The sequence below is a fragment of the Schistocerca serialis genome, chromosome 2 (genome assembly GCF_023864345.2).
Source record: "Schistocerca serialis cubense isolate TAMUIC-IGC-003099 chromosome 2, iqSchSeri2.2, whole genome shotgun sequence".
NCBI classification, from domain to species: domain Eukaryota; kingdom Metazoa; phylum Arthropoda; class Insecta; order Orthoptera; family Acrididae; genus Schistocerca; species Schistocerca serialis.
Genome location: NC_064639.1, coordinates 67,034,454 through 67,054,661, shown reverse-complemented (window position 1 = coordinate 67,054,661; position 20,208 = coordinate 67,034,454). Strand labels below are relative to the sequence as shown.

Genomic DNA, 20,208 nt, shown 5'->3' with positions numbered 1-20,208 from the left:
TTTCTCAGTAATCGTTCTGCAGGAGAAACGGTCAGTCAACATTTGACACAGAGCTGCTGTCCCATGCAAATCGATTGTTTGCTGTCTCCCACAGTACATGTGATGAATTTTATCTGCAGTAATTTACCTGAAAGGGTGACATCCAAGCTATATTTTTGCAGTTGTAGGTCAGGTAACAAGAACACAATCGGAAAAGTGGACTGAAAGAAGAACCGTCCGACAATGAACGGAAGCTGTGGATGTCACAAAATGACAGTAGGTCTTTGGATGAATGCAAGGCTCAATCAGTCTGGAAACTGATTACGAGACGGGTTGAAATGTCGGATGAATGCCAAGTCAGAGTGCCCTCTCCGAAACACTGTCACCTCTTCCCACACAGTGCGCTCAAATCAACCAATTCCATCCCCTCGAAGGACCGTGCTCAAGCGTTTTCTTCTTCTTCCCCCCTAATCCTGTTTTTGATGGCGCTGAATTTCCCATAGTGTCACCATGTTAATGGTGGGCTCAGTTTCCACTGTAGCACAATAAATGGCAGAAATTAGGTAGCTCCACCCTATCATTCGACGTTACAGGCTGCCAACCACTTCGATCCCACTCCAGAGAATCCCTCCACGGCGACTAGTATTGAGATAAGATGTTCCCACGGCAGTCTCACACAACTCGATGCACCAGTCACTGTCTGCATCAAGTTCCCTACATACTCACACGCCAGCTTTTCGTGAATGGGTTCTGGTTTCTGTTCTGTGCATTGCAGAGTCGCCAAGATGGCACCAGCTCAACAGAAGGTCCGTTAGTTTCTACTGGGAAGGCCTTTGAGGTTCCCTCTCAGGTATATCAGGTACTTGGAAACTCGGTGTCGTCAATTAGCTGTCTCAGCCTCTTAATGGGACTCTCATTTCAGAGTGAAGTGAAACACAGTCACCAATTTTCAGAGGCTGCCGGGATAGTCCTAATAATAAAGTGTGGCTTAACGGGAACCCTATTGCTCAGAGCGTTGCATACTTTTTAGTACACACAAGAGGTCGTCACTTCATCGCTATTCAAATGTACTTCTCTGTAATCACATCCGTAATATCTTACTTGGAATAAAAGGAACCACATTGTTCTCAATATTTTATCAACTTATCTTCAAAGCTGTATGCTTCGTCGGATGATAATCATTGAACACTTTTAGTAAATGAAGCCTGTTATGTTGCGTTCTTTCTATTCCACATCACGTTGTGTCTAATTGTAAACAGCATAGATTCGCGTATTTTACATCCCACTTCGGTGTGTTCCAACGCCATTTTCCCTCTCTGCTCCCATCTACTCTCTACAGTTTTCAATGCTTTTGTTTCGTAATTGGCAAACTGCTCTGTATGTGTTTGTGTGAGTGAATCTCTCGCTAACTATCATTCGCTGTGGAATACTGGAACGAGTAAACTGCATACTTCTTAACTCACAAATAAAAACCGACATTTGATCTAAATTCACTGAAAATGAGATTTTACATTAAATACTATCCCACAACGCCTGAAAACATAAATAAGAGCAAGTCCATTTTCACATCTTACTTGCTCCTGTTACTTACCAGTTGGCTGTATGAAAAATCAATATTTCTCTGTAAATAATTAAAAATCAGCATTTTCTTCGAAAATGTAAATAAAAAATTTAAAATTCGTATTTGTTGAAAGTGATCTGTAGCTTAAATGCGACTCCACAAACCCAGAAAACGCGAAATAATTGCAAATCCCAATTCCTCCAATCACCAGCATAATTCTGCACTGTAAAGTCGAGTCCATAGTTAGCTCTTTGTACCACGACAGTAGATGGCTCCAGTGTCAATTAAAAAACAGCAGCAGCACGAAAAATGCATAATTTACATTTCTATTAGAGGTTAAAACGCTGTCTGATGTTGCAACATTGCAACACTGCAGTGTAAAAGAAAGTGTGAGTTAATTTCCACATATATACAGTCGTTAAATTAGTGACCAAAGTCTGAAGTATGCACCCCAAGGCAAAGATCAACAGTCGTCATTTTAGAAATTAGGCCTGAAAATTCGATGTCGTAAGACTACCCTATCCAGGCCTATAGCTGCAGAAAAATATGTGCTACGTTGGCATTCAAATAGAGACACTGGAACTAATTATTCACAACACACCCTCAAAGTATGTATTTCAAAGTGTTTAAATAGTCTGAAGCACCAATTTAGGAGGGACATCGATGATGCGTCGTGTTGTTCACTATAAAAAATATAAACGAAGCTTTCCGGTGGCAATTATTACTATTATTACAAGTAGCACTGCACGTAAATAACTGCAGCTTGCAGTCAGAAGGCCCTGTAAAAGCTTTATAGACTGTATTTGACCGATATTAACCCTCTCAATACCAAAGGGTTGGGAGGATACGTTACTTTATGCCTTCCTTTTGGAAATATTGAAATCTAGTCAGGTGTTTTATTTCTTAAAATTTTGTAAAAATTATTTATTGTCTTTAATGAAGTCTTCCCCCAGATTCTATGATTCTTCCACATTTCTCGTTTAAGTTTAATCGGAAAATTTAAGTTTAAGTGAGATGTTCATAAAGTCTTCTGCTCTTGATAGTAATGCGACTTCCCACGACAGTCGTCTTACTCCACAAATAATAGCATGGTGTGACCTCAGAACGCGGGGAAACTATATGTCTCTGGGTTGACATTAACAATGGTCTCAACAATGATTCATTTCCGTTTGGGTCTTTATTGTTTCCTGTTCAAGGGCACTTAGTTCAATGTTAGATACAACTGTGATTGAAAATGTAGCGACAGTCACTTAGTGACTGAGGAATACCATAAATCCTGGAAGAATCCACAGATTCTCAAGTTGAACTTGATGAAACTGACGACTAGTTAGTGAACCTGAAGAAGTATGTGTTGTGCGCGAGGATATGGACAGTGAGAGAGAACCTAAGACTGGGCACCTGAAACTCATGACGAGGCAGCTTGCGAGTTAGTGACAAGTACATTACAAGCACTGGAAAAATTTATATCACCAAACCTCCTCACATTAGAAGACTAGTGGCACAAAACATAGTCAGAATGAGAAGCCATAAAGGCGAAGGTAAAGTAGGAACAACAAGAGAATCATTCGAAAAGTTTTTATCTCTAGAAATTGTCAACATCATAATAAAGCGTATCAATGATGAGGCACAGAGGCAGAAAATACCCAAGACAGACAGTATTGAACTCATGGCGTATATAGGACTTCTTTTTATTATGGGGAAGGAGAATGACAGTAAGTCATCTGTTACGGATTTATGGTCCTACACTTCAGGAAGGTTTGTTTATGCTGTTACCATGAGCCGAATCACTTTCGAGCAGCTTACTAAAATAGTAAGATCTGATAGTAGAGAGTCGAGAAGCGATCGCAGGAAACCTGATAACTTTGCTGCAATACGAGTAATTTTTCATAAAATAAATTAATGACTGCGAAAATATTATGTTGTTGGGATGCACATTGTTATTGATGAAATTTTTTCAATGTTCCACGGCAAGCGTCCCTTCAAGATCTTCATGAAGGGAAAACCTGGTAAATACGGTATACTTATACGCATGCTCACAGACGCTAAAACCAGATATGTTCTCAGCATGGGGCCTTATGCTGGGAAAAGAAATGATGGTGCAAAACAACAAAATTCCGCTGCAGCTGTGGTCAAACGCCTGATGGTTCCTCTACATAAATCAGGGTGACATGTCACCACAGACAGATATTACAATTCAATTGATTTGGCCAAAGATCTATGGAGGAATCACAAGCAAACTCTCTTGGGAACATTACAAGCTAATAAGAAGCATATACCTCAAGAACTGAAAGATATCTCATGACGAGAATTACATTCTAGTGAATTTTCTTTCAGTGATACTAGTACTGGAAATATTCCAATTGTTTCTTATAGTCCCCGTGAAAAATCTTAAAGAAATTTACTGTTTCTATCACCTCAACGGTTTGACGCCGCAGTTGGTTCACCAACTGACACTAAGAAGAAAACAATTACAAATTTACATTACGGATTCCTCCAAATTGCTTAACATCTAAGGATTATTGTGGAGGAGTACGAGACCAGCTGACGAACCCTTTGGGTAATGGTAATTAATAGCGAACCCTCAGTATTACGTGATAGATAGAAGATCAGCACCGTCATGGCTTTCACTGTTGCATGGACAGCGAATCCTGTATTTAAAAAAAAAGGAAAAAAAGTTTAATTACCAAATATCAGTCTGACAAGTAATATGAACAGGCAAACTGCTGCGCAGTGATTTATTTCAGCCCATCATTTTTGCAGTGCAGTCAGAGCAAAGCCGAGTTACCCGTTACCAAATAAGGAACAACCGTAGGGCCTAAACGAACATTTTGAGAGAAATTAAGATAAGTTTTGATTTACAGAGTTTCACATAAATCCAGAAGCTGCATTTTTCTGATAGGGGCACATTTACATTACGTAACGGTTAACCATTGTGTAAGACAGATTGTTCATGATAAAGCCACCATTATTCACATACATTCTAATTCACATACGGTCAGGTGTGTTGTAGATTAGTCGGAATCTCATACATAAGAAAAGTAATTTGCAAAGATCTATTTGCGTTCAGAAGTAGGGAAGCAATAGACGATTCTATATCAGAGATGGTAACCAGAATTTTAGAACCTTTCTTTCAGATAGTTAGCGAGAGATTCACTCACACACACATACAGAGCAGTTTGCCAATTACGAAACAAAAGCATTTAAAACACCAACTGTAGAGAATAGACGGGAGCAGAGAGGGAAAATGGCGTTGGAACACACCGAAGTGGGATGTAAAATACGCGAATCTATGCTGTTTACAATTAGACACAACGTGATGTGGAATAGAAAGAACGCAACATAACAGGCTTCATTTACTAAAAGTGTTCAATGATTATCATCCGACGAAGCATACAGCTTTGAAGATAAGTTGATAAAATATTGAGAACAATGTGGTTCCTTTTATTCCAAGTAAGATATTACGGATGTGATTACAGAGAAGTACATTTGAATAGCGATGAAGTGACGACCTCTTGTGTGTACTAAAAAGTATGCAACGCTCTGAGCAATAGGGTTCCCGTTAAGCCACACTTTATTATTAGGACTATCCCGGCAGCCTCTGAAAATTGGTGACTGTGTTTCACTTCACTCTGAAATGAGAGTCCCATTAAGAGGCTGAGACAGCTAATTGACGACACCGAGTTTCCAAGTACCTGATATACCTGAGAGGGAACCTCAAAGGCCTTCCCAGTAGAAACTAACGGACCTTCTGTTGAGCTGGTGCCATCTTGGCGACTCTGCAATGCACAGAACAGAAACCAGAACCCATTCACGAAAAGCTGGCGTGTGAGTATGTAGGGAACTTGATGCAGACAGTGACTGGTGCATCGAGTTGTGTGAGACTGCCGTGGGAACATCTTATCTCAATACTAGTCGCCGTGGAGGGATTCTCTGGAGTGGGATCGAAGTGGTTGGCAGCCTGTAACGTCGAATGATAGGGTGGAGCTACCTAATTTCTGCCATTTATTGTGCTACAGTGGAAACTGAGCCCACCATTAACATGGTGACACTATGGGAAATTCAGCGCCATCAAAAACAGGATTAGGGGGGAAGAAGAAGAAAACGCTTGAGCACGGTCCTTCGAGGGGATGGAATTGGTTGATTTGAGCGCACTGTGTGGGAAGAGGTGACAGTGTTTCGGAGAGGGCACTCTGACTTGGCATTCATCCGACATTTCAACCCGTCTCGTAATCAGTTTCCAGACTGATTGAGCCTTGCATTCATCCAAAGACCTACTGTCATTTTGTGACATCCACAGCTTCCGTTCATTGTCGGACGGTTCTTCTTTCAGTCCACTTTTCCGATTGTGTTCTTGTTACCTGACCTACAACTGCAAAAATATAGCTTGGATGTCACCCTTTCAGGTAAATTACTGCAGATAAAATTCATCACATGTACTGTGGGAGACAGCAAACAATCGATTTGCATGGGACAGCAGCTCTGTGTCAAATGTTGACTGACCGTTTCTCCTGCAGAACGATTACTGAGAAAACATCGCACATGACGCGTATTGAACTGTTCTCAGTGTCGCTTGTAAAGCAGCGGCCGGCTACAGAGAAATGCGAAGATAAAAGCCACCGGCTGTCTGTCAACAGCCACGTCGCACCACGCAACCTCAACTGCAAACTGACAAATCACGTGGGCCCACCTTCGCCTTCTTCCACCACTGATTTCAGCATGGCAGATAAAATGGTCAACTCTTTGCTGCAAGTGTAATTTCTGAGCAGTGTCTTCTTCGTACTAGGCCTGAGTATTTCGATTATTTGTGTAATCCATGCACGGAATAAACAATTACTGTTACATGACTTTAATATTTGATAGCCGTATTTACTAGATGAATGCGACAACAGGGGGTTACTTCATTGCATTTCTTCCCTTATTCATTCTTTCAGGAAGGCCAGTGGACCAGGGTGCCCATGGAGAGCTTCTGTGAAGGTTGGAGAGCAGGAGGGAGTGGAGGGAGGCAGTTGGACTGCGGAAGTAAGGAGACGGGTTCTGTGTGGGTAAGTCAGCCAGTCGGTGTCTTGCTACCGAAGTCAAGGTTTCAGGTTGGAGTCAAAAACTCGGAGCACTGGATCAGACAGACAGCAAGTTTCAGATTGGCACACAGTCTGCTCCATAGTGGCAGATTCGTCTGAGATTATGTTAGCAATGGTTTATTTAATTAACTTTGTATGTCTATAACGAAGCCTGGATGCTTATAATGAGCATTTTAAGTTTCTCTTTACTCCATTTCTTTTCCTGCAATTTATGTACACTTGTTTCAACTGTCTATTTACCAGGTTAGGAAATTCTGTATGACTGAAAAGTATATTTACGTAACCACAAAATTAAGAAACACCAGTCCTGCTCGGAGACTTTGAAACGTAACAATACAATGCATTTGAAACACCCCACACCGTATGTTGCTCTTCCTGGCAACCAGATCCTTGGTTCAAATGGCACTGAGCACTATGGGACTCAACTGCTGAGGTCATTAGTCCCCTAGAACTTAGAACTAGTTAAACCTAATTAACCTAAGGACATCACAAACATCCATGCCCGAGGCATGGCCACTTCGGCCGGCTACCAGATCCTTCCTCAGTCCTTCAAGCAGAGCCTTGACAGCATGCTTGCTGGCGTAGTACGTCGAGTACAATGGATCGAATGGCATGATGTGACCAGCTATACTGAAAACAAGGAAAAGAAACAAACATGTATTGCCTGTACTATGTGGATAAAGATTATATACTGTGTAACTTGGCAGGATTTAACCACCAAACATGAGTAATTTTGACAATTCGTATTTCATTTACTTAGTAGGGGATCGCATTCTTTTAGGGGGGCGGGAGCTATCGGATTATTAATCGTTCCTTAGTTGGTGCTGGGTAGACTTATACTAACATTTCTGTGGAGATGCAAACCGAGAGTGTAATTTGCTGACAGAAAGGCGAAAGTGGGACTTCACGGTACCTGTGATCGACATGGAAGCTGCTGGGAAGCCCGTTTCATGGATCTAAAAGGAGAATGCTGGTAGTTTACAGCCCAAGACAGTCGCCTCATCGTGAGGCCGGTGGAGAGGACTTCTCTTGATTGACCTGTGGTCGCTACGGAGGCTTAGGTGAGATGACGCTGAAAGCATGAGATTGTCTACATAGAATCTTACAAGTGCCACGAACAGCGTTTTTCAGCACAAGGAGTGTACGTGGGATGCCTGCCGCAAATGCGCGCTAACGGCCGAAAGAAGTTCTTATGCGAAGTGCCATCCCGCATTTCTGCCAAAAGGCGCAGAAACGTATTCGGTTAGTTCAATTGCAGATGGAGGAGGGGTCATAATTTGTTCTAGAAGCTTCTATTGACTTGAGCATGAGCTGAAAGAGGTTGACTGATAGCCTCATGACGTGTAGAGAGGAAGGCACTCCAATTGTAACGGGGGCTGTGATTGGCTGTAAGGAGAATTCACACTAGGCTTGTTCTCAACTGGACGCTTCACGGCGGGGGGGGGGGGGGGGGGGGCTCTCTTGGTTGTGTCGGTAGGAAATATTTGGCTAGATAGCGGTTTTGAGAGCTCTCTGGTGAGTGTCAGTGAGTGATAAACTTAGGTGGATAGCGTTTTGAGACATGGCTGGCGAGGTGTCAGAGAACTGTCTCAGCATCAGATTCGTATGTGCTGATGTTGCCACTAGGAGCTGCATCATTCGTCTCTCTATGAACAGAGATACGAACCTGTGCTTCTCCGTGGAGATGGAGGCATTATGAAGTGCTTCTTTACGAGCTCACACTTAAAAAAGTATCTGACCCTGTTTTATAAGTAAGTAGAATTCTTAATTCGTCATTACACGGAAGTGGCCTCGACCCCAGGAGGTTGCAGACGCCATTTGACGTCCTCTGTGTAGTCAGAATTTTCAGCTACGCAAAGCACTTTGTCTCTACGACTACTGGCAGCAGTTTACAGATTATCGCTCCAGAATTGTTCTTCATAGAATTCAATTCGGCGATATACGCACCAGGGCTCAGCAGATAGGCATTCTTTCAGAATACGTGCGTTCCATTTCTTTGATCTCAGTGCCTTTTACTGCCAATGCCAGTAAGGGTAGAAGCTTTCTTAACTTAGATGTTAAACAGTGTCAACCACTTAAATGTTTTTGTCGAATAAAATCTCAAATTAAAATTAATGAGTAGCAGTTAACGTCCTATGCCAATGAATGATCATTTCGCATTGTTTCTTCGAGAGTTGTTTTTATAATAAAGGTATTATCGGTACGCGGATGATCTACTCTTGCTAGAATTGGGCTCCTGACATCGATCTTGATCAAGTCAGAGTGGAGATTTGTCACAACTTGGGGACTAACCCAGACGGTACTCCCAGTTGGAGACTGTCAGTGGTAAAGCTAATTTAATTCACTTATTAAGCGTGATCATGCCATTTCCATCATGTCATTTACTGCCATACACATAATCACACGCAATTAGAAGGGGTAGTATTGGCACTGAAGTGACAGCACCCTTATGAACACGTCTGTATTTCTCATTGTTTTCTATCCTTAAAATACATAAACTTCAGTGTGATACTGAAGAAGTTGCAGATTCCTCCCTACCAACCATGGGAGCGAAACAGAGGGTTAGGTGTGAGGAGTGTGTTTGATAGATTCGACAGGTGCAGGAACTGATACACCAGAGGTGCTGTACATTGAGTTCCTCTGTGGAGGTTTTGGTTGATGAGTGTTACGAATGTTAGTTTCAACACTTCACCATGTTGTTGGTCGTAACAGTGAGCAAGTCATAGTATTTAGCACTACTCGGCAATGGTTTTGGCACATGACGGATTAGCACACAGATATATGAAAATGCGTGGTGCTCTACAAAGAGTAGGTTATGAAAGATCTGTAGGTTACAATAATTGTATGCCTTTGTTTCTAGAGTTCAAGTGAACACAAAAAAAGCACACCGCACTTCGTCAGGTCTAAGCGAAGAAGTTTTAATGTCCCGTCGACATCGGGGTTACTAGGGACAAACACTATTCCTGTTTAAAATGATCACGTTAAGAAATCAATGGTGGCCTTGAAAGAATTATTCTGGCTTAGGCCTTAAAGTGAACAAAGAAACCACAGGAAATTTTCATGGGGATCGCTGGACGGGGGTCTAAAATCCACACCTCCACCTTTTTTATCTACCATACCGTCTCGTGCAATTCTAATCTTCCTGTTTCCTTAGATGCATGAGAATTCTACATGGTAGCAGAATGCTACATTACTTTCACAGACGCTGTCTTTTAAGGGGAAGTGAAAGTAGATCCGTTGTAACGACTCCTTCATTCGAGAAAACCGTGTATAATGCAAATATTTTTTTCTGACAATCAAACGTCTTATCTACTCTGTTGTCCAAAATCCAAGCAACAAACAGAAATTATGCAAGTTTGCGTTAATTTTGCAACAAAACGATATAAACAGATGGCAGTAAAGTAGAAACAATATAAAAAATTCAGAACGTAAACAACTGCACCATTTTCTCTTCGTTTTTTTTTTTAGCTTAACGCATTTACACACACATTCCGGCAACTGGTTAATGTGACTGTCCCGCTTCCATTCTCTTCACTGCAGAGAATCTGATAGGCGACTCCTCTGTGCCACACGGCACCGTCTGTGACAGTGTACACCACGGCCGCGGTTGTCGCACTGCTCGACAAATACTGCCTCGTTTTATGGGTGCTCTGACGTCATCGTTGGCGTTACCGGAATGTCATCGTTCATGCAGATCACGATTGTATGGACATCTGTTGACATTTTCTATGATTATATCGTGAATTATACAGACAGCGGGGGAATAGTGGTTTAATTTTGGACACCAGTGCAGACTGTGGAGATAAGAGTCAGCTTTCATGTTCGTTAATAAACACGCAAAAATACAAGAACTTCTAGACATTCTCGAAACATGAGACGTTGATTGGAAATTGAGCAATGAAAACGCCTAACAGCAAAAAAACATAATCGTAATGGATGTTTTGCAAATTGCGCAGTTGTTAAATTTCGCCGGCCGAAGTGGCCGTGCGGCTAAAGGCGCTGCAGTCTGGAACCGCCAGACCGCTACGGTCGCAGGTTCGAATCCTGCCTCGGGCATGGATGTTTGTGATGTCCTTAGGTTAGTTAGGTTTAACTAGTTCTAAGTTCTAGGGGACTAATGACCTCAGCAGTTGAGTCCCATTGTGCTCAGTGCCATTAGAACCATTTTTTTTTTTTTGTTAAATTTCGCATCAAGTGCAGATAAAACTAAAGTTCAGACGAGGTCGGCTGTCATAGGACATTACCGACTGTCAATCATTCAGACACACACGCACACATACGTACACGTACACGTACACACACACACACACACACACACACACACACATATATATATATATATATATATATATATATATATATATATATATATACTCCTGGAAATTGAAATAAGAACACCGTGAATTCATTGTCCCAGGAAGGGGAAACTTTATTGACACATTCCTGGGGTCAGATACATCACATGATCACACTGACAGAACCACAGGCACATAGACACAGGCAACAGAGCATGCACAATGTCGGCACTAGTACAGTGTATATCCACCTTTCGCAGCAATGCAGGCTGCTATTCTCCCATGGAGACGATCGTAGAGATGCTGGATGTAGTCCTGTGGAACGGCTTGCCATGCCATTTCCACCTGGCGCCTCAGTTGGACCAGCGTTCGTGCTGGACGTGCAGACCGCGTGAGACGACGCTTCATCCAGTCCCAAACATGCTCAATGGGGGACAGATCCGGAGATCTTGCTGGCCAGGGTAGTTGACTTACACCTTCTAGAACACGTTGGGTGGCACGGGATACATGCGGACGTGCATTGTCCTGTTGGAACAGCAAGTTCCCTTGCCGGTCTAGGAATGGTAGAACGGTGGGTTCGATGACGGTTTGGATGTACCGTGCACTATTCAGTGTCCCCTCGACGATCACCAGTGGTGTACGGCCAGTGTAGGAGATCGCTCCCAACACCATGATGCCGGGTGTTGGGCCTGTGTGCCTCGGTCGTATGCAGTCCTGATTGTGGCGCTCACCTGCACGGCGCCAAACACGCATACGACCATCATTGGCACCAAGGCAGAAGCGACTCTCATCGCTGAAGACGACACGTCTCCATTCGTCCCTCCATTCACGCCTGTCGTGACACCACTGGAGGCGGGCTGCACGATGTTGGGGCGTGAGCGGAAGACGGCCTAACGGTGTGCGGGACCGTAGCCCAGCTTCATGGAGACGGTTGCGAATGGTCCTCGCCGATACCCCAGGAGCAACAGTGTCCCTAATTTGCTGGGAAGTGGCGGTGCAGTCCCCTACGGCACTGCGTAGGATCCTACGGTCTTGGCGTGCATCCGTGCGTCGCTGCGGTCCGGTCCCAGGGCGACGGGCACGTGCACCTTCCGCCGACCACTGGCGACAACATCGATGTACTGTGGAGACCTCACGATCCACGTGTTGAGCAATACGGCGGTACGTCCACCCGGCGTCCCGCATGCCCACTATACGCCCTCGCTCAAAGTCTGTCAACTGCACATACGGTTCACGTCCACGCTGTCGCGGCATGCTACCAGTGTTAAAGACTGCGATGGAGCTCCGTATGCCACGGCAAACTGGCTGACACTGACGGCGGCGGTGCACAAATGCTGCGCAGGTAGCGCCATTCGACGGGCAACACCGCGGTTCCTGGTGTGTCCGCTGTGCCGTGCGTGTGATCATTGCTTGTACAGCCCTCTCGCAGTGTCCGGAGCAAGTATGGTGGGTCTGACACACCGGTGTCAATGTGTTCTTTTTTCCATTTCCAGGAGTATATATATATATATATAGGGCCGCCGCTCGAGCCACCACCACGACCACCACCATCACCATAGTCACATGAGCACTACCACCAACAGTAACAGCACCAGATTAACAGTAATGATTAACAGTGGTGTCAATAGTTAAGTGAAAACGAACGCTATAAACTCTGAAAGTAAAACACCAACAGCAAATCTTCAAGTGTTATCTTAACATAGGTAAACACTACACAGTTTGTAAAAAGGTGAGCTAATGTTTGTTCTTTTGGCAGCTATAAATACGTACCAATACTTCGTGAACCAGGTATTCGGAAAACGGAAATCGTTTTATTATTCTAAAACGACAATACACAGTGATATCATCACCTGTAATTCTACTGTCCGAATTGTAAACAAAGTAGCTAGTCTTGTAATAATGAAAGCTAAACGCTGTGTATAGCTAAGCCTAACAGGAAAAATATCAGACACGTGTACATAACCCTGTATGAAAATTTTCAAGAGTTTATTTACGAGATGACATTGCTTGTGGTTTTTCAAATCAAGATTGAATTTGTATATCACGAAAAATCATTTCTAATTTTGTAGCTGGGTAGATTATCCACATATCCTGAATAAAGTGTATTTAAAGATGTTCATTTTTCTGCTCTGAGAATTTGGTGAACGTGCCAACCGAAATAGTTACTATAGCTAACCACAAAACAAGAGTGAAAAAACAGAGTCCAAGATTACCAAATAACTGCAACCCAACAACTAGCGTCAAACCAGGGGTAATGCAACAATATATTTTAAGCTGTGTGGCAATACGAGGTGGTATACTAAGTGCAGTAAGAAATCAAGGAAAAAAGTTTGCTCGGTAAACAACTCACCTTACTTCTCGACGTTCTCGCCCATGAGGGGTACACACTTGGTCCAGTTTTTTCGTCCCATCAAAAGAAAGAGGTTTTGTCAGACTCTGCGAAAATACTCGTTGACTGCGGCTGTCACTTTTTCACTTGTTGAAAATTCCTTCAAAGCAAGCAAAAATTTCAATTTAGGGAACAGGAAAAAGTAACTTGGAGCTGAGATTGGTGAACAACGCGATTGAGGAAGCAGTTCAAAGCCCAGTTCACACCATTATCGCTGATGCGTGGTATGGAACATTATGCTGGTGAAAGAGCACTTCTTTGTGTGCTAGTCTATGCTTTTCTTCAGCCAACTCAAGTCTCAAACGATCCAGGAATGAAGCATCATAGGGTTCAGGTTCGGTTGTACGTTTTCCAAAGTAATGTATGAGGATTATTCCTTGAGAATCGCAATAGACAGTTGGGCACTGGAGAATTCTGAACCGATCTCACTTTACATTGCAACATGTATCTGCTGCATGATGAACAGGAGTACTGTAATCCAAGAACTGTCAAGAAACTTATTAGTTCCTCCCTAAGGTATCTCATGAAACGTTCTTCATGTCAGAGCTATCGCAGGTGTCAGTGCAGAATTCAAGCTTAGGGCGGTTTTGAGGTACCAGAGACAATGATTCTCACGCGGTACCTGATGTCGACGTTTATTGGAAGCTAAATGCTGAATGGCTCTATGTTTAAGAATACCTCTATACAGTCTCACAAGACGAAAATACATCGCTATAAACGCTTTGAGGTCTACCTGCATATGTGGATGACGAAGCCGTCGTCGACTCCCCTGTCCAGCATGCTCTGGACGGCCTCCCTCGTGCAGATGGACAGCCCCAGGACGTTGACGTCCAGTGTTTGCTGCCACTCGGCTGTCTGTCCAGCTGGGAACACAGCATGCCGCCATCATCAGTCAGCAATAAAGCGAAGGACGAGGACTGCAGTGAAACAGTGTGTACCGACACATCATTCGAAATGCTTATGCTGTTAAAGTTAGTGATCCTCTATAGAATGAAGCTACTCATAACAGCTTCTTTTTTTAATGTAGTGACAGAGCATCGTCGTTTAAGCCGATTCTGTAATCCTCGTCACAAGAAGTCGTGTGCAAACTGTTGTATCTACGTCGTCACAGCCACTTTATGTCACCAGTATTATCAATTTGAGACGCTGAAGACTGTCTTCCACAGGGTCCAACCTGTAAAAGTCGGAGGGTCACTTCTGAACTGTGCAGTGGGTAAGGGATGTTGGTCCAGTCTAAGAAGGTGCCAGATTAGCTGCCAAAGTTTCGTGCGGTTTGGGATTACTATTGTGAATTTAGATCGCTTCCGTGTACTTGTGTAATCTCTTCGTGGTAGTGACGACTTTATGCTTGTAAAAGGTGAACGTGTCTCTCGCTATTTATGAACAGCGGCATTACAGAAAATCAAGAACTGCGTCCTTATTATTCCAAAAATAGAAATAATGATTTTTTTTTTTTTGCTGCTGGCTGCCTCTTACATTTGTTTAGTATTCGGAAGGAGATACGTCGCTTGTACCTGGACCTATTTCATTCTGGATTATATACAGTATGGTCGGAAACAATCTGAAAAGCTTTTGAGAGTGTTGGAGAGTAGGCTGAGTTGAGAAACAGTTGTTAAGAAAAGAACTCGATACGTTGCTCCGTTTCCGAAATAGTAAGCACTGAATGTCCTTAAGTGCGCAAATTCAGGCGGCCCGCCAGATTCAATTAGTATCAGTTGTTATAACATGGATGCCAACTTTCGAGACTGTTCAGCCTTCGGCTCTGGTTCGATCCTTACTACCGTCCCATGATTATTTGGTCTGTCGCTCTCTTGCTCGATATTCGGGAAACAAACGAACATGTTTGGCGTCACTGTCTCTGGCAAGCCTCTTGAATTTGCGCGCTCAAGACGCAACGGCCTGATTGGCTAACTTCCATTGTTTTTTATTCGGACACGGGGCAAAGTACTGAAATATTTCTCAGCGCAACTTACCCTGCAACACCATTAAGTACTATTCAGACTGTTTCTGGCAACTCTGTACATTCACGTTTCATCACCGGCCAGTAGATGGGATGCAACGATATCTTTGTTGGCTTCCAATACTTGCAAACTTCTCTTTACCAGTCGCAATCCAATAGATTCACACATTCTGATAGTACAAATTTTCTTCCATTCTGCTTAATGCTTTCCGAACGCAAACCATGTTCTTTGAAAGCTCTCAGTTTCTTAAACCATTGTCTGCGTAAATAGACTGGTCGCCTCGCTGAGGATTTGTGTCCATGATTTTAGTTTAAAGTGTCCCACTTTTGACACTGTGAAACAGTACGTAACATTGTAATTCCTTTACTAACAAAAAATTTTATTTCATTATATTTCATTAATCTGATATTTTATTTTTCAATTTCAGTATTGTTTAAATGTTTTGAAGGAATCATCATAAATCATTTGTAACTGATGTTTTATCAGAAAGGTGCCTCGAAACGAACATGCAATAAATTTGTGAATTTAAACTACAAAGAACACAGGTAAAACAAAACAAGTCGCCTGTAGTGTGCAGTTCGTAAAATAAATAAATCGTACTGTGCAGACGGAATCTGTTGCCTAATTGAAAAACGACTCAACTTAAACAAAAATTATTGAAACGAGTTCTGTAGGTTAGAAATATCAATAATACCAAAAATATGCGTAACTTTGTGTTACAAAATCAAGGTGGTTGTGCCAGACTTACACTAATGATGCGGCAAGGAATGATTCCATCGTGTAACACTGGTTAAAAATGGATAAAGGTAAGAGGGTAGATGGACAAGCGTTAGCTCGCCCTCTCGGATCAATCCAACGAGTAAAACGATGTTAACTTGATATGTAGTGTCTCTTTCTCTCTCTCTCTCTCTCTCTCTCTCTCTCTCTCTCTCTCTCTCTCTCTCACTCACTCTCTCTATTTGTTTGTTAAGTCGATTCCCACTATCCATGACCCCATGAACTAAGGCACGCTAATTTCTTCTGTGCTGCATTTTCTCCTGCAGACGTTGCAGTTTCGAATCCACTACTGCTATGACCCCGTCGATCCATCTCATCCTTGGCCGCCTATTTCTTCTGCCTCCGATCTTGCTCAGTATTACCGTCTTTTCCATCGGATGGTGTCTTCTAGTAATTTCCCCAAAGTAGGACTGTTTTTGTTTGTTTGTTTGAGTATTATACCGTCGAAGCAACAGTCTGGTTTTATCTGCTGTATTCGTACTCTTTGCAGTCCATGGAACTCTTAAGAATTTTCTTCCAATACCACAATTCAGAGGTATATATTCCACGCCGTCCTGCCTTCTTGCGACTCAGGTCTTACATCCGTATATCACAATTTACCATAAGGTTTTTTGTTTTAAAGTTACATCTCTACTCCTTAAAACACTGTCGAAGTTGTACCTCCCCTATCCTCAAAGCAACAACGGTTTCTTGATTTAGTGGCTGCATTCACCAACACAGAAAATACCTCCATTTCTTCTCCTCCTGCATGCCATGCAGTGATACATGCAGTTGCACAATTTTCGTTTCCTTGACGTTCTCCCTCAGACCAGCAGGATGTTTAATTCTCTTTCACCTTCTGCAACCAGTATAGTGTCATCTACATATGTAAGATTACTTATATCAATCACAGCTAATTTAATTCCCGTTTATTCTTCATCATGTCCAGCATTCCTCATAGTGTCCACTGTTGAGCCAACTGACTTTCATCCTTTCCTGTCGCAAGGTTGAACTGCCCTTGGTAGCGTTGCTGGCATGTGTCATTGTAGGGGGGGGGGGGGGGGGGAAGAGGGTGTAGGGGCGGAGCAGGGAACAATGGAAGAGAATCATTCTATGGGGGGGCGGGGGCGGGGGGTTTCCAACGAAGATGGGACCAAGATTTATACTGACCCACTCCTGACAAAGGTGCGTCTTAACATGATAACATTAAAGGCCGGCTGTATGAATAAGCACCATCCACCCTTACACAAGCAATTGACCAAAATAACTAAAATCTTACATGACATTTTAATTATTCTTCAAAAAAAGTGTTCAGATGTGTGTGAAATCTTATGGGACTTAACTGCTAATGTCACCAGTCCCTAAGCTTACACACTACATGTTGTTGTTGTTGTTGTTGTTGTTGTGGTCTTTAGTCCTGAGACTGGTTTGATGCAGCTCTCGACACTACTGTATCTTGTGCAAGCTTCTTCATCTCCCAGTACTTACTGCAACCTAAAACCTTCTGAATCTACTTAGTGTATTCATCTCTTGGTCTCCCTCTACGATTTTTACCCTCCACGCTGACCGGCAATGCTAAATTTGTGATCCCTTGATGCCCCAGTACATGTCCTACCAACCAGTCCCTTCTTATAGTCAAGTTGTGCCACGAACTCCTCCCCAATTCTATTCAGTACCTCCTCATTAGTAATGTGATCTACCCATCTAATCTACAGCATTCTTCTGTAGCACCACATTTCGAAAGCTTCCATTCTCTTGTTGTCCAAACTATTTATCGTCCATGTTTTACTTCCATGCAAGGCTACACTCCACACAAATACTTTCAGAAACGACTTCTTGACACTTAAATCTATACTCGATGTTAACAAATTTCTCTCCTTCAGAAACGCTTTCCTTGCTATTGCCAATCTACATTTTATATCCGCTCTACTTCGACCATCATCAGTTATTTTGCTCCCCAAATACCAAAAATCCTTTAATACTTTAAGTGGCTCATTTCCTAATCTAATTCCCTCAGCATCATCCGACTTAATTCGACTACATTCCATTATCCTTGTTTTGGTTTTGTTGATGTTCATCTTATATCCTCCGTTCAAGACACTGTCCATTCCATTCATCTGCTCTTCCAAGTCCTTTGCTGTCTCTGACAGAATTACAATGTCATCGGCAAACCTCAAAGTTTTTATTTCTGCTCCATGGATTTTAATACCTACTCCGAATTTTTCTTTTGTTTCCTTTACTGCTTGCTCAATATACAGATTGAATAACATCAGGGAGAGGCTACACCCCTGTCCCATTCCCTTCCCAACAGCTTCTTCGCTTTCATGTCCCTCGACTCTTATAACTGCCATCTGGTTTCTGTACAAATTGTAAATAGCCTTTCGCTCTCTGTATTTTACCCCTGCCACCTTCAGAATTTGAAAGAGAGTACTCCAATCAACATTTTCAAAAGCCCTCTCTAAGTCTGCAATTGCTAGAACGGTAGGTTTACCTCTCGTTAATTTATTTTCTAAGATAAGTCGTAGGGTCAGTATTCCCTCACGTGTTCCAACATTTCTACGGAATCCGAACTGATCTTCCCCGAGGTCGGCTTCTACCAGTTTTTCCATTCGTCTGTAAAGAATTCGCATTAGTATTTTGCAGCTGTGACTTATTAAACTGATAGTTAGGTAATTTTCACATCTGTCAACAACTGCTTTCTTTGGGATTGGAATTATTATATTCTTCTTGAGGTCTGAGGGTATTTCGCCTGTCTCATACATCTTGTTCACCAGATGGTAGAGTTTTGTTAGGACTGGCTCTCGCAAGGCCGCCAGTAGTTCTAATGGAATGTTGTCTACTCCCGGGGCCTTGTTTCTACTCAGGTCTTTCAGTGCTCTGTCAAATTCTTCATGCAGTATCGTATCTCCCATTTCATCTTCATCTACATCTTCTTCCACTTGCATAATATTGTCCTCAATTACATCACCTTTGCATAGACCTTCTAAATACTCCTACCACCTTTCTGCTTTCCCGTCTTTGCTTAGAACTGGGTTTCCATCTGAGCTCTTGATATTCATACAAGTAGTTCTCTTTTCTCCAAAGGTCTCTTTAATTTTCCTGTAGGCAGTATATATCTTACCCCCAGTGAGATAAGCCTCTACAACCTTACATTTGTCCTCTAGCCATCCGTGCTTAGCCATTTTGCACTTCGTGTCGATCTCATTTTTGAAACATTTGTATACCTTTTTGAGTGCTTCAGTTACTGCATTTTTGTATTTTCTCCTTTCATCAATTAAATTCGATATTTCTTCTGTTACCCAAGGGTTTCTACTAGCCCTCGTGTTTTTACCTACTTGATCCTCTGCTGCCTTCACTATTTCATCCCTCAGAGCTACCCATTCTTCGTCTACTGTATTTCTTTCCCCCATTCGTGACAATCGTTCCCTTATGCTCTCCCTGAAACTCGGTACAACCGCTGGATTAGTCAGTTTATCCAGGTCCCATCTCCTTAAATTCCCACCTTTTTGCAGTTTCTTCAGTTTTAATATACAGTTCATAACCAATAGATTGTGGTCAGAGTCCACATCTGCCCCTGGAAATGTCTTACAATTTAAAACCTAGTTCCTAAATCTCTATCTTACCGTTATATAATCTATATAATACCTTCTAGTATCTCAAGGATTCTTCCATGTGTAAAACCTTCTTTTATGATTCTTGAACCAATTGTTAGTATGATTAAGTTATGCTCTGTGCAACATTCTACCAGACGGCTTCCTCTTTCATTTCTTACCCCCAATCCATATTCACCTACTATGTTTCCTTCTCTCCCTTTTCCTACTCTCGAATTCCAGTCACTCATGACTATTAAATTTTTCGTCTCCCTTCACTACCTGAATAATTTCTTTTATCTCATCATACATTTGATCAATTTCTTCATCATATGCAGAGCTAGTTGGCATATAAACTTGTACTACTGTAGTAGGCGTGGGCTTCGTGTCTATCTTGGCCACAATAATGCGTTCACTATGCTGTTTGTAGTAGCTTACCCGCAATCCTATTTTTTATTCATTATTAAACCTACTCCTGCATTACCCTTATTTGATTTTGTGTTTATAACCCTGTAGTCACCTGACCAGAAGTCTTGTTCCTCCTGCCACCGAACTTCACTAATTTCCACTACATCTAACTTTAACCTATCCACAAACAC

General features: G+C 42.4%; 1 protein-coding gene across 1 annotated transcript in view; it reads right to left on the bottom strand.

Moving 5' to 3' along the window:
* Positions 1–14,031: 14,031 nt before the first annotated feature.
* The window catches only part of LOC126455729 (dehydrogenase/reductase SDR family member 11-like), a 34,603-nt gene continuing 28,426 nt past the window's right edge, over positions 14,032–20,208 (bottom strand). Inside the window, exon 3 of the mRNA XM_050091497.1 lies at positions 14,032–14,165. Within this exon, the coding sequence (XP_049947454.1) occupies positions 14,032–14,165 (134 nt within the window). The remainder of the gene's footprint in view (positions 14,166–20,208) is intronic.